The 11,798-nt window shown below is 56.9% G+C and overlaps 1 protein-coding gene across 3 annotated transcripts in view; it reads left to right on the top strand.

Moving 5' to 3' along the window:
- CSF2RB (colony stimulating factor 2 receptor, beta, low-affinity (granulocyte-macrophage)) overlaps positions 1-11,798 on the top strand; it is a 39,875-nt gene that overhangs the window by 20,078 nt on the left and 7,999 nt on the right. The window contains exons 2-8 of one of the 3 annotated variants that reach the window (XM_011978930.1): positions 279-526; positions 1,499-1,622; positions 4,249-4,439; positions 8,788-8,945; positions 9,025-9,193; positions 9,752-9,887; positions 10,050-10,207. In XM_011978930.1, coding sequence (XP_011834320.1) covers positions 451-526; positions 1,499-1,622; positions 4,249-4,439; positions 8,788-8,945; positions 9,025-9,193; positions 9,752-9,887; positions 10,050-10,207 — 1,012 coding nt within the window. In that variant the 5' untranslated portion in view covers positions 279-450. Of the gene's footprint in view, positions 1-278; positions 527-1,498; positions 1,623-2,046; positions 2,084-4,248; positions 4,440-8,787; positions 8,946-9,024; positions 9,194-9,751; positions 9,888-10,031; positions 10,208-11,798 lie in introns of those variants that run through there. The other 2 variants (XM_011978929.1, XM_011978931.1) reach the window with 2 other exon arrangements.

The raw sequence follows: 11,798 nt of genomic DNA, 5'->3' as shown, positions 1-11,798 counted from the left end.
TGGACCAGCAGCCCACGGGGAGCTTAGTAGGAGTCAAATCCCAGGCCCCCCTCTCGGCTGCTCTGCTGTCTAGCGCATTGTGCAGTGGTAGTGTCCGTGACCCAAGTGGCGGCCCAGTGCCTCAGGCCATGCAGCACATGTCCATTGCCTTCATGTTGCAGGACACTGAGGGGTCATGCGTGAGGGCCACTTCTCTGGGTTGTCCCCACAACATGGGTGGTGTCCCTGGGACACGTGGAAGGGGAGGGGCAGCTCACTGCGGATATCTCCTTCTGCAGACTTGGAGGAGGCAGAGGCCAGGAGGGAGAGGTCCCAAGAACCTGTGAAATGGATCTGGCCTGGCTCCCAGCTGGGCAGGAACACAGGACTTCAGGACACTGAGGACCCTGCCACGCCCATGGCCAGCACCCACCAGTGCTGGCACCTGCCTGTCCAGAGCTGACCAGGGAGATGGCGCTGGCCCAGAGGCTGCTCTCCATGGCCCTGCTGGCCCTGTGCTGGGGGCACAGCCTGGCAGGGGCAGAAGGTGAGTCCCGTGGCTCCCACCCCCTTCCCTGTCCCCCTCCTCACTGCTGCATCCTGGGGGAGGGCCGCAGCGTACCCCCAGGACCCTGCCCACCAGTCCTCCTCCTGCTCCTCTCCCTCCGTCTCTCCCCCTGGCCTTCCCTGGGCCTCCCTCGCCTCCCTCCTCCTGCACATTCCTGCTTATCCTGTCCTGGAAAGTCCAGCTGAGCGTGTCCGGCTTCCTGGCCCACATTTCTCAGCACGGCACTCCTGGCCCCCAGCCTCCAGGATGGCTGCTCTGGCCGTTTCCCCGTCCCTCCTTCCCCAGCAGACACTCTCTGCGCCTCAGGGGTTCCCACCTCCGGGACTTTGCTCCTGCAGGGCCTCGGCCGGGGTTCTCTCCCTGCTTCAGCCGCTAGCACCCTCCTTGTGCCTGAAGGCCATGCTGGGATGCTCCTGGGTTCTTGAGGTGAAAGGGCCCCTCCCAAGGGCTCCCAGACTCCCAAGGGCTTCTGTGACAATGCTGGAACCACAGTCCCCTTAACAAATACCAGGCTCCCGAGGCTGGGGACTAGAGAGCAGGGGGGAGGGTGCAGGTGGGACTCTGCCACACTGCATCCCAGGGCGGAGTGTGTGCCCCCTCCCAGGCTGCACAATGGGTTCAGGGGCCAGGCCTGTGCCTGATGCATGTCCCTGTCCTGAAGGTGGGGGAGGGGACCGTGCCCAGGAACAGCACACAGCAGAGCCCCAGAAAGTGTGCTGAGAACCAACAGAATATTGCGCTTCTGTCGGGAGAGGAGGGTCTGCAACCAGGAGCCCCCCCATCGGGCAGACCCCCTTCCCAACTCAGGGCACCTCTGCCTGGCCACCTGGTGCCTCTGCAGGGACCTGGGAGACCCCTCCCCAGAGTTGGGCATCCCAGAGCAGCTGGAGGTGATGGTGACAAGGGTCCCCACAGGAAAGAGAGGTGACCCCCACCTACCCCTCTTGTCAGAAACCATCCCGCTGCGGACCCTACGCTGCTACAATGACTACACCAGCCACATCACCTGCAGGTGGGCGGACACCCAGGATGCCCAGCGGCTTGTCAACGTGACCCTCTTTCGCCGGGTGAATGAGTGAGTGACGCTGGGTGCAGGGTCCACGGGCAGGGGCTACGGTGTCCCCTGTGCCTGGCGTGGGACGGTGGTGTAGAGAGGGACCTGTCAGATCAGCCTCAGGGTGGAAGTGGACAGAGGACAGAGGAGAAGGGAGGCCCTCCTGGGAGCTCCTGCCCTGCCAGGCACCTGCCAGGCCGGGCGCTGCCGTCTGATGTGGGGTTTCTGTGGAGTGCCTTCTACATTCACGTTGTTGATGATGGTGGTGGTGACAATGGTGACAATCTTCTCTTATTTTGTCACAATTTAACACAATTGCCCCACATGTCCTGTCTTAGTTCCTCCTCACCTTGAGGTGGGCAGGGCCAGGCCACGATGCCCCAACTGTGCCACCGCCTGCCTGTCCAGAGCAGAGCAGGGTGATGATGCTGGCCTGGGAGCTGGCCTGGGAGTTCACAGATGGGGAAACTGAGGCCCTGGAGGTGAAGTGCCAGCCCTGGCCACAAGGTAGGGAGTGGCAGAACAGGCCGTGTGAACGTGTCTGGGAGGGGGCTCCGTGCTCTCCCAGGGTCCCCCCTCTCCATATGGGCTGCCACCTCTCCCACCCGAGCTCTCCTGGGCATGCGCCACACGGGAAAGAGACCAGCATTGCTCTGGGGTGTTGGCCAGGGTCTAAATCAGCCTTAAATGAAATAATTAAACAGCTGGAACCAGAGAGGCAGGTGACAATCCATTGGAGGTCACCCCAGCATTGGGGGGTGGGACCGGTTCTGCCACCCCCCACCCCTCCATCGCCTTCAGTTCTCCTGGGCACCTCTGTTGGACCTTCTCCATTCTCCCCAAAGACCATCCTGCCCCTTCCCGTGACCTGCTTTCTGCTGCACAACAGGGGACCAGGGAGAAGCTCCCTGCCCACCCCATATTCACATTCCCCACTGCCCACCGCCGGGGCGTGGGCCTGGACCGGGGCTCCTATCTAAGGCCTAAGACCTGATGCTGTCTGGTCCTGTTGCTCAGGAACATCATGGCCCCCAAGTCCCCACTCTGCCCTATGCCACCCACTGTACCCTCTCCTAGGATCTTTCCAATTGTCTTGCAAACCTGCCCCGACCCCCTCTCAGATGCCCACAGGAGTGCAGCGCCTGGGCATCTCATAACCTGGCAACCTTGCGGCCCCGCTTTCTCTGCTTCCTTTGACAGTAGCATTCCCTACAGAGTTGTCCACACTCACCACATCCAGTGTCTTTCCAGCCATTTCCTCCTGGGCCCACTCCCCCAGGATGCTGCCCCGACCAGGCCACCCAAACTGCTCTGGTCCAAGTCAGCAAATGCCCCGGGGAGCAGGATCTCATGGTGGAGCCTCTGCCTTCTTCCTACTTGACCAGGGGCAACCCCTGACAAGGAGGACCACCTCGGCCTCCCTGCAGTTCCTCCTGCACCTGGCTCTGCCCACAGCTCACCCAGTGCCCCCGGGGCCCTGCCCACCCTCCTCTTTCTCCTTGTCTGCAGCCTCTTGGTTCTCTCGGCTGCCAAGGGTGAGACACCCAGGCCCAGTGTATGGGTCTCCTCTCTGCTGTATCCACTCTGCGGAGACCCCCTTAGGTCCCGGGGGCATCTCCCAAAGGTGACCTCAAGCCCACACTTCCCCTAAGCTCCAGGCCTCCAGGCTCACTAGCTTCTCCACCTGTCACTTAAACAACAGGCGTCTCCGACTCCAGATGTCCTCAGCCAAAGTCCCGCTGTCACCTGAGCTGCATTGCTGCCTCTGTCTTTCCCCATCTCCCTTTCTAAATGGGAGCTCCTAGTGGCTCAGGCTAAACAACAGGGAGGATTTTAAGTCTCTTTTGCCACCATTCCTTCCTGACTGCTATATCCCTCCACCAGCAAATGCTGACAACCTTATCTCAAGCAGAGCGTGAATCTCACCCACACCAGCCTGACCACCGTGGTGCACGCCACCTCCTGTCACCTGGATATTCCAGAAGCCTCCTAACTGGGCCCCCTGCTTCCAACGTTGCCACATTCCCACCTCAGTCTATTCACAACTGAGGACGCTCAGGAATCCTTTCAAAGCATTCATCAAAATCTACAACACCTTTGCTCAGAACTGTTTCCCACTCACTTGCAGTGATATCCAATCCCATCACGTTGATGGGTGGGTCTCCTAGACCTCCCTGTCACATGCTCCACTCCCCACGCACTGGTTTGAGGCCAAACCACGCAACACACCAAACTCTGCCTGCCCCAGGGTCTTTGCACATGCTGTTCCCGTTTCCTGAATTCCTCACAATTTGCACAGTCCCTCCCTCAATGCCTTTCACATTCTGCCCCCAGGTCACCTCCTTAGAGAGGCCTGCTTGTCCCATATTTCAAATCGCCTCCCCAGCCCAGCCCTTACTCGCTCCTCACCTGCTGCTTGCTTTATTTATCCACATGAAGTTCTCTCCACTGCTCACGCTACACGCTCTTTTCCATGCGGGTCCCCTTCTCCCAGGATGGCAGCTCTGGGGGCGGGATTTGTGTGTGTTTTGTCACTGCCTGGCCCCTGATTCTGGACAGAGCCAGGCACGTGGTGAGCACTCAGTGAACCTTTGATGAGTGAGTGATCCCCATACACCCTGGGCTAAGCCATGTCCTCTCCCAGCAGGGACCCTCCAGAGCCAGTGTCCTGTGACCTCAGTGAAGACATGCCCTGGTCAACCTGCCCCTATCCCCGCTGCGTGCCCAGGAGATGTGTCATTCCTTACCAGAGTTTTGTCGTCACGGACGTTGACTACTACTCATTCCGACCAGACAGGCCTCTGGGCACCCAGCTCACAGTCACTCTGACCCAGCATGGTGAGGGGCTGGGGACCCTGCCTGGGGCTTGGTTTCCTGTGTGGACAAGGGGGCACTAGGGGTGGCCCAGGAAGTCTTCAAGGCAGGAAACTGTGGCTTGGGGTTGGGTGAGGGTATCTTGAGGGATGAGGGTGTGGTCTGGTTACGTGGAGGCTTCAGAGCAGGGACTGTATGAGGGGCCCCTGACAAAGGCTTCTCCTATGCCCCTGGCTGCTACCACCTCCCACTAAGCCATGGGCTTCCAGCACTGCAGGCTTCCCTTGAAGAAAACCGTTCTCACCACTCACTTAGAAGCCTACCCAGTTAGAAAACTCTGTCCACTTAGTTGTTTCATCTCATCTCTGAAGCAACCCGTTTCCTGGATGTGGCCCTTGAGGCCCAGGAGGTCAGATGCCTCCTCTGAAGCCCCCCGCTGAGTAGTAATGACAGAGATGGGTCAGCCTTCCCAGGGGCTTCCTGCATGGTAGACAGGGAGCTTCTCTCCTCCCTGCCCTGGAGGAGGGACCCCGGTGTGGGCTGCAATCCCACAGTGGTCCATGAAGCCATCTGTGGTCTAGGGTGGGGTAGATGATCATTTTATATAGTTAAGTTTTATTTGCCTCTACATTAGAAAGAAATATAACCCGCAATTCGAAGTCCTGGATTCAAGGAAATGGTTGCTTAGAGTGAAGCTAAACCTAAAAAGGGACATGTTTCATGAAAGTTTTCGTTGACGTGGCAAAAACCCACACCGGTGGCAGGCTGGTAGGAGGAACTGCAGGCTGTCATTGCAGTCTCAGAACCACGGCACGCTTGGTGCTGTTACTGGTGCCTTTGGCTGCTGCTGAAACAGAGACAGAGGGAGGTGACTAGTCCAGGGCCTCTCTGGTGCTGCTGGCAGAGCTGAGATCCAGATCCAGCGCAGGATGGTCTGGGTCCTTGGTCCTAACCACCAGGCCACCTGGTGCTCTTTGCAAGGGTCACATGGAAGGGGCTGTGACCATGGCTTCCTGCCCCTTTTTGTCACAGCATCATAAAGCCACTGCCAGAGGAGGGGATGGGTTAGGCCACCAGGAATCCATCAGAAGCAATGTTTCCACACATGGGTTTGATGGACACGAGAGTCCCTTCCTTCCTGAGAGCAGCTCAGGGTGCCCAGGCTGGAGGGAGGAGAGACACTATGTCGTCCACCGTGAGAACTTACTGACAGCGGCGGGTAGGTGCCTCACGCAGAGGGTAAAGCACAGGGTCCCTGGGAGATCAGCACAGGCTTCCCAGAAGGAAGAGCTTTGCAACTCAGATCTGAAGGGTGGACAGGAGAGGAGGGCAGGAGGAGCCTCTCTGGCAGGGTAACAGCTGTGCAGAGGCTGGGGGATCGGAAGGGCACGGGCGGCTGGGGAACCTGCTGACCACTGTGTCCAGGGAGCATCAACTTCAAAGGTTGGGCAGTGGTGGGAAGAAGCAGGAGACACAGGCAGGGACCTGGCCCTGGAGAGGCTTCTGTCTCCTGCAGTCTCAGGGTAGAGCGGACCCGCTGGGCATGGAGAGCACTGAGGGGAAATGCCATGATCAGATGTGGATGTGAGAATGCTGGGGACAGGGGACTTACAGGGTAGATTGGAGGAGCAGGAGTTGGGAAAGAAGTTGAAGCTCAGGATGTGACCTCAAGCACTCATTCCTAGAAATGACGAGGACACAGCTGGCTAGGAGATGGGGGCATGAGGGCATGCAAATCATAGTTTGGATATACACACAATTCATTCATTCAACCCTCTTTCCTTGAGCACCTACATATACCAACAAAGCCGTCAACAAACCAGCCAGCAACCCTGCCCTTGGAGCTTACAGCCCGGAAACCAGGAACGTTTCTAGGGCGAGGGAGAAAACTTAGATATAGGGAGAGAAGTGTGGCCGTTGGCCTCCTGGAGGCTGTGTTGAGTAGTGAGGTAGGGTCCAGCTTAATGCAGACTAGCAATGAATCAAGGAAGCTGGGGGGTACTGGGCAGGTGACAGGCCTGCCTCTGATCTGCTCTGAGGCTCCATGTTTGGAGACCTTGGACATTTCACTTCCTCTATGAGTTTCTCCATCTGTGACATGAGCTGGTGGACTAAACCTCTTGAGTTGGTTGAGCAGGTTTCTGATGGGGCTGCCAGTCTGTGCAGTTTGTGGCAGCTTCCAAGAGGGCTCTGCCGGGAAGGACTCCCCCTCCATGACAGCCTCGGGGGCTGGGAGTGCAATGACCCATGAGGGACGCTGGTCCTGGCTGTGGGTGAGGAGGGGCGGCTCCCCTGCTGTGTGTCTGCCGTTCTGGGCTGATGATTCCTGACACGCTGTAACACACCACAGCCCATGTCCAGCAGAGAGCACTTACATCCTATGTGTGCGGGTATTTTTGTTTGAAAGTCATCCCTCGGCAAGCAGACACAGAAATGCCAGAAACCAGGTGCCATGTTTTCATTCTGCATGTTCTTGAACAACCCAGAGTTCCCAGGAGATGGGTGCTTGCCTTGTGGCTGCAAGGATTTCATGAGAAGCCCCAAGGTTGCCTACGCATATCCGTTCATTCATTCAGTCATTCACCTTGCCCTGTAATTCACTAAGCAGCCACATCTCAGCCTGGAGGTAGGGAAGGGGGTCAGGACCAACCCCACCCACCCCTATCTCCTCTCCCCTTAGGGGAGGCAGACACAGAAACACAGGAATCCCTCGGCTGTGGTAAGACCCCGGTGGAGGGAATTCCACTGAGCTATGGTGGCAATGAGAGAAAGAATAAGGGATTCTGCCTGGAGATGCGGCTCCGAGGACGTTCCTAGAGCCAGAGGCATTTGCCCCGGGCATTGACAGCAGGAGGGACCCTGGGCAGGAGGCTGTCTCTTATACACATCTAGATGTGTATAAGAGACAGACATATACCAACAAAGCCGTCAACAAACCAGCCAGCAACCCTGCCCTTGGAGCTTACAGCCCGGAAACCAGGAACGTTTCTAGGGCGAGGGAGAAAATTTAGATATAGGGAGAGAAGTGTGGCCGTTGGCCTCCTGGAGGCTGTGTTGAGTAGTGAGGTAGGGTCCAGCTTAATGCAGACTAGCAATGAATCAAGGAAGCTGGGGGGTACTGGGCAGGTGACAGGCCTGCCTCTGATCTGCTCTGAGGCTCCATGTTTGGAGACCTTGGACATTTCACTTCCTCTATGAGTTTCTCCATCTGTGACATGAGCTGGTGGACTAAACCTCTTGAGTTGGTTGAGCAGGTTTCTGATGGGGCTGCCAGTCTGTGCAGTTTGTGGCAGCTTCCAAGAGGGCTCTGCCGGGAAGGACTCCCCCTCCATGACAGCCTCGGGGGCTGGGAGTGCAATGACCCATGAGGGACGCTGGTCCTGGCTGTGGGTGAGGAGGGGCGGCTCCCCTGCTGTGTGTCTGCCGTTCTGGGCTGATGATTCCTGACACGCTGTAACACACCACAGCCCATGTCCAGCAGAGAGCACTTACATCCTATGTGTGCGGGTATTTTTGTTTGAAAGTCATCCCTCGGCAAGCAGACACAGAAATGCCAGAAACCAGGTGCCATGTTTTCATTCTGCATGTTCTTGAACAACCCAGAGTTCCCAGGAGATGGGTGCTTGCCTTGTGGCTGCAAGGATTTCATGAGAAGCCCCAAGGTTGCCTACGCATATCCGTTCATTCATTCAGTCATTCACCTTGCCCTGTAATTCACTAAGCAGCCACATCTCAGCCTGGAGGTAGGGAAGGGGGTCAGGACCAACCCCACCCACCCCTATCTCCTCTCCCCTTAGGGGAGGCAGACACAGAAACACAGGAATCCCTCGGCTGTGGTAAGACCCCGGTGGAGGGAATTCCACTGAGCTATGGTGGCAATGAGAGAAAGAATAAGGGATTCTGCCTGGAGATGCGGCTCCGAGGACGTTCCTAGAGCCAGAGGCATTTGCCCCGGGCATTGACAGCAGGAGGGACCCTGGGCAGGAGGAAGGGAGCTTGGACGGCAGGAGGGGGAGGCCACTGAACCGCAGGCCTCTCTGCTGGCAGGAGCCACCCAGGCCGCAGCATGGGCAGTGGGGAGCCTCAGGACAGAGGAGGCTCCAATGAGAGTTTCCTCACCAGCGCCTTTTATGGAGCTCGGGTCACATGGGCGTTGCAATCGGCACGGCTTTCCATTGCTTTCATGTTGAAAGGCTACAGTTTTGCAGATGAAGGACTGAGGCCCACAGGGGAAATGGGTCTTGCTCAAGGTCCCTTAGCTGCTGGGGGCAGGGGTGGCCTGGAAGCCCCTGTGTCCACACAAAAGGCCACGCAGGCCCTGACTGCCTCCCAGCAGTCCAGCCCTTAGGTGCCCTTCACTTTCCCCCTCCAGTCCAGCCTCCTGCGCCCAAGGACCTGCAGATCAGCACCCACCAGGACCACTTCCTGCTGACCTGGAGTGTGGCCCTTGGGAGTCCCCAGAGCCACTGGTTGTCCCTGGGGGATCTGGAGTCTGAGGTGGTCTACAAGCGGCTCCAGGATTCTTGGGAGGTAGGAACCACGGCCAGCTCTGCCCCAGCCCAAAGGGATGGGCGGCACCCCTCCTTCAGCACCCACTGTCTCCTGACAGGATGCAGCCACCCTCCTCTCCAACGCCTCCCAGGCCACCCTGGGGCCAGAGCACCTCATGCCCAGCAGCACCTATGTGGCCCGAGTGCGGACCCGCCTGGCCTCAGGCTCTCGGCTCTCGGGACGTCCCAGTGAGTGGAGCCCAGAGGTTCGCTGGGACTCCCAGCCAGGTAATGGAGCCAGAGCTCAGGAAATGCCCCGTGGTGGGAGGGTGGGCTCATCAGGAGCTCCTGGCACAGCAGGGTTCCTGGGCTCCACCTGGGGGCTTCCCAGAGCTCCTGCTGCCATCTTTCCAGGAGCCTTCCTGGGCCGTCCCACCTCTACTGTGATTGCTGCCCAGTAGGACTCTGCCTCTGTTCACTTTGGGCTTCCCGGTTCCTGCATGCTCTCTGCCACTGGCAATTACAATAATAACAACAATAGCGCTATTAGCAGCCGTGTGTTACTGCAGGCTACAGGATGTGCAGGGCTTACCCACGTTTTTCTGTTCAATCCCCAAACACTGAAACTTAGATACTATTTCCACTCTCTGGGAGGGTGTGCAGGTGCACAGAACTCTCTCTCTCGGAGCTGTTGGACACCCAGCTGGCAGGTTCAGGCTGAAGTTTCAGTCCTGGTCTTTTGACCCCAGAGCTCGTGACCTCTGTGATGAATCACACGGAGGGCACCTACCAAGAACGATGGGAGGGATGAAGGAGGGAGTGCATGAGGACCTGTCTCCCTCCCAGGGGACGAGGCCCAGCCCCAGAACCTGCAGTGCTTCTTTGACGGGGCCGCCGTGCTCAGCTGCTCCTGGGAGGTGAGGCAGGAGGTGGCCAGCTCAGTCTCCTTTGGCCTCTTCTACAAGCCCAGCCCAGATGCAGGGTGAGCATCCTTTTCCTCCGTCCCCTCCCCTCCTCTTGGCCTTGCTCTCTCCATGCTTCCTCCTGTCCCTGGGGCCCCAGCAGAAGCCACAGCCCACCCCAAGCTCTCCTCCCTCCCGTGTGCCCTCCCTCCCCCTGCCCTCAGCTCTGCTGTGCTCCTCAGGAAGGAAGAGTGCTCCCCAGTGCTGAGGGAGGGGCTCGGCAGCCTCTACACCAGGCACCACTGCCAGATTCCCGTGCCCGACCCCGGGACCCATGGCCAATACATCGTCTCCGTCCAGCCAAGGAAGGCAGAGAAACGCATAAAGAGCTCAGAAAACAGTGAGTTTGCTCCCAGCCCACTGTGGGGATGGTCTGGGGACTAGCACACCCTCATTGAGTAACCCAGATCAGCTCAGGGTTCCTCCTGGCCAAGTCTTCGTGTTTGTCACTTTCAAAGAGATGCAGTCCAGTGACCGAAAGTGAACAGAGAAGCAATGAAACCACGATGGCAGTGGCCGAAAACAGGAGCAGATCTTTTAAACCTCTGATCTCTTGTCCTTTTCTTCTGCTTCCCTCTCCTATCCTGCAGCTCTCCAAATCTCCACCGCTAGCCACACCCTCCTGGTCCTGTCACCAAAACCCTCCCTTTCATTCCTCGTTGGATTTTCCTCTTTCTGATTTCCGAAGGTCCCCGCCGACTGATATTCTTCCTTTAATGTAATTGATCTATGATGTACTTTTCAGCTGGGGCCTGTGGTGCGTACAGATAGTGTTGATCCTTGGAGTTTAATATGCTTCATTTCTGTGATGTAACGAAGACCCCAGTGCAGTGGAACCTCTCACATTGTTTCAGGATGACCAAGTTCTTCCATCCAGTCTTTAGCACGTGTGAAGGGCAGAGGCCAATTTGTCTTAGTTACCTGGGTTTGAATCTATCATTAACTCTCTTGGGATCCTCACTGGAAAAAGGAATTCTGATTGTTCAAACGCACAGGATATATTAAGGGCCTCATATAATGCCTGGCACATAAGAGGCCTCAACAAATTACAGGCATTCATATTATGTTTATACTGTGAAGGCATCGAGGTTATAAGCATTCTCTTTTTTCTTTTGGGTAGACTGAAGCTCAGAGAGGTTGAGTGACTTACTTAAAGTTGCACAGCTGTGAGTAGGCAGATCAAGATTAGAGTTCAGAACTTCTGACTCCCTACCCAGTTTCTGCTTTCTTTACCCTTTGCCTCTTTCAACTTGTGAGTCTGCCAGCCAGGTGGGAGGCGCTGTCTGCAAAGGGCTTCCCCTTTCTCTTTGGCCACTATCTCGTTGGGGAGAGGCCTCACCTAGATGTTGTTGAAGGCCTGCTACAGCTGCTGTATTGGGGATTTTCTGGTGATGAGAACGTGTGAATGGTCCTGGCCTTCAGCCATCTCCCTACAACACCTCTGGGAGTGTCAGACAAGAGAGCCCATCACACTGGTGGGGTCGCAATCTTTGTTCTACCACTGCTTACCTGCCTTTCCTCAGGGCAAGTTACTTAATGGTTCTGTGACTCACTTTCCCTGTCTGTGAAAAGTGAAGATTAATAGTACCCACCACATAGGGCTGTTAGAATTGAGTGGAATAATTCATGTGAAATAATATGTATAACATTGCCTAAAACATAGTCAGGCTGGGCACAGTGGCTCACACTTGTATTCCCAGCACTTTGGGAGGCCAAGGCAGGTGGATCACAAGAGGTCAGGAATTCAAGACCAGCCTGGCCAACGTGGCGAAACCCCATCTCCACTGAAAATACAAAAATTAGCTGGGCGTGGTGGCAGGTGCCTGTAATCCCAGCTACTTGGGAGACTGAAGCAGGAGAATCGCTTGAATCCAGGAGGCAGAGGTTGCAGTGAGCCAAGGTTGCACCACTGCACTCCAGCCTGGGTGACA

The sequence above is a fragment of the Mandrillus leucophaeus genome, unplaced genomic scaffold (genome assembly GCF_000951045.1).
Source record: "Mandrillus leucophaeus isolate KB7577 unplaced genomic scaffold, Mleu.le_1.0 Scaffold2, whole genome shotgun sequence".
Classification (NCBI taxonomy): domain Eukaryota; kingdom Metazoa; phylum Chordata; class Mammalia; order Primates; family Cercopithecidae; genus Mandrillus; species Mandrillus leucophaeus.
This window is presented reverse-complemented; position numbering and strand designations above follow the sequence as displayed.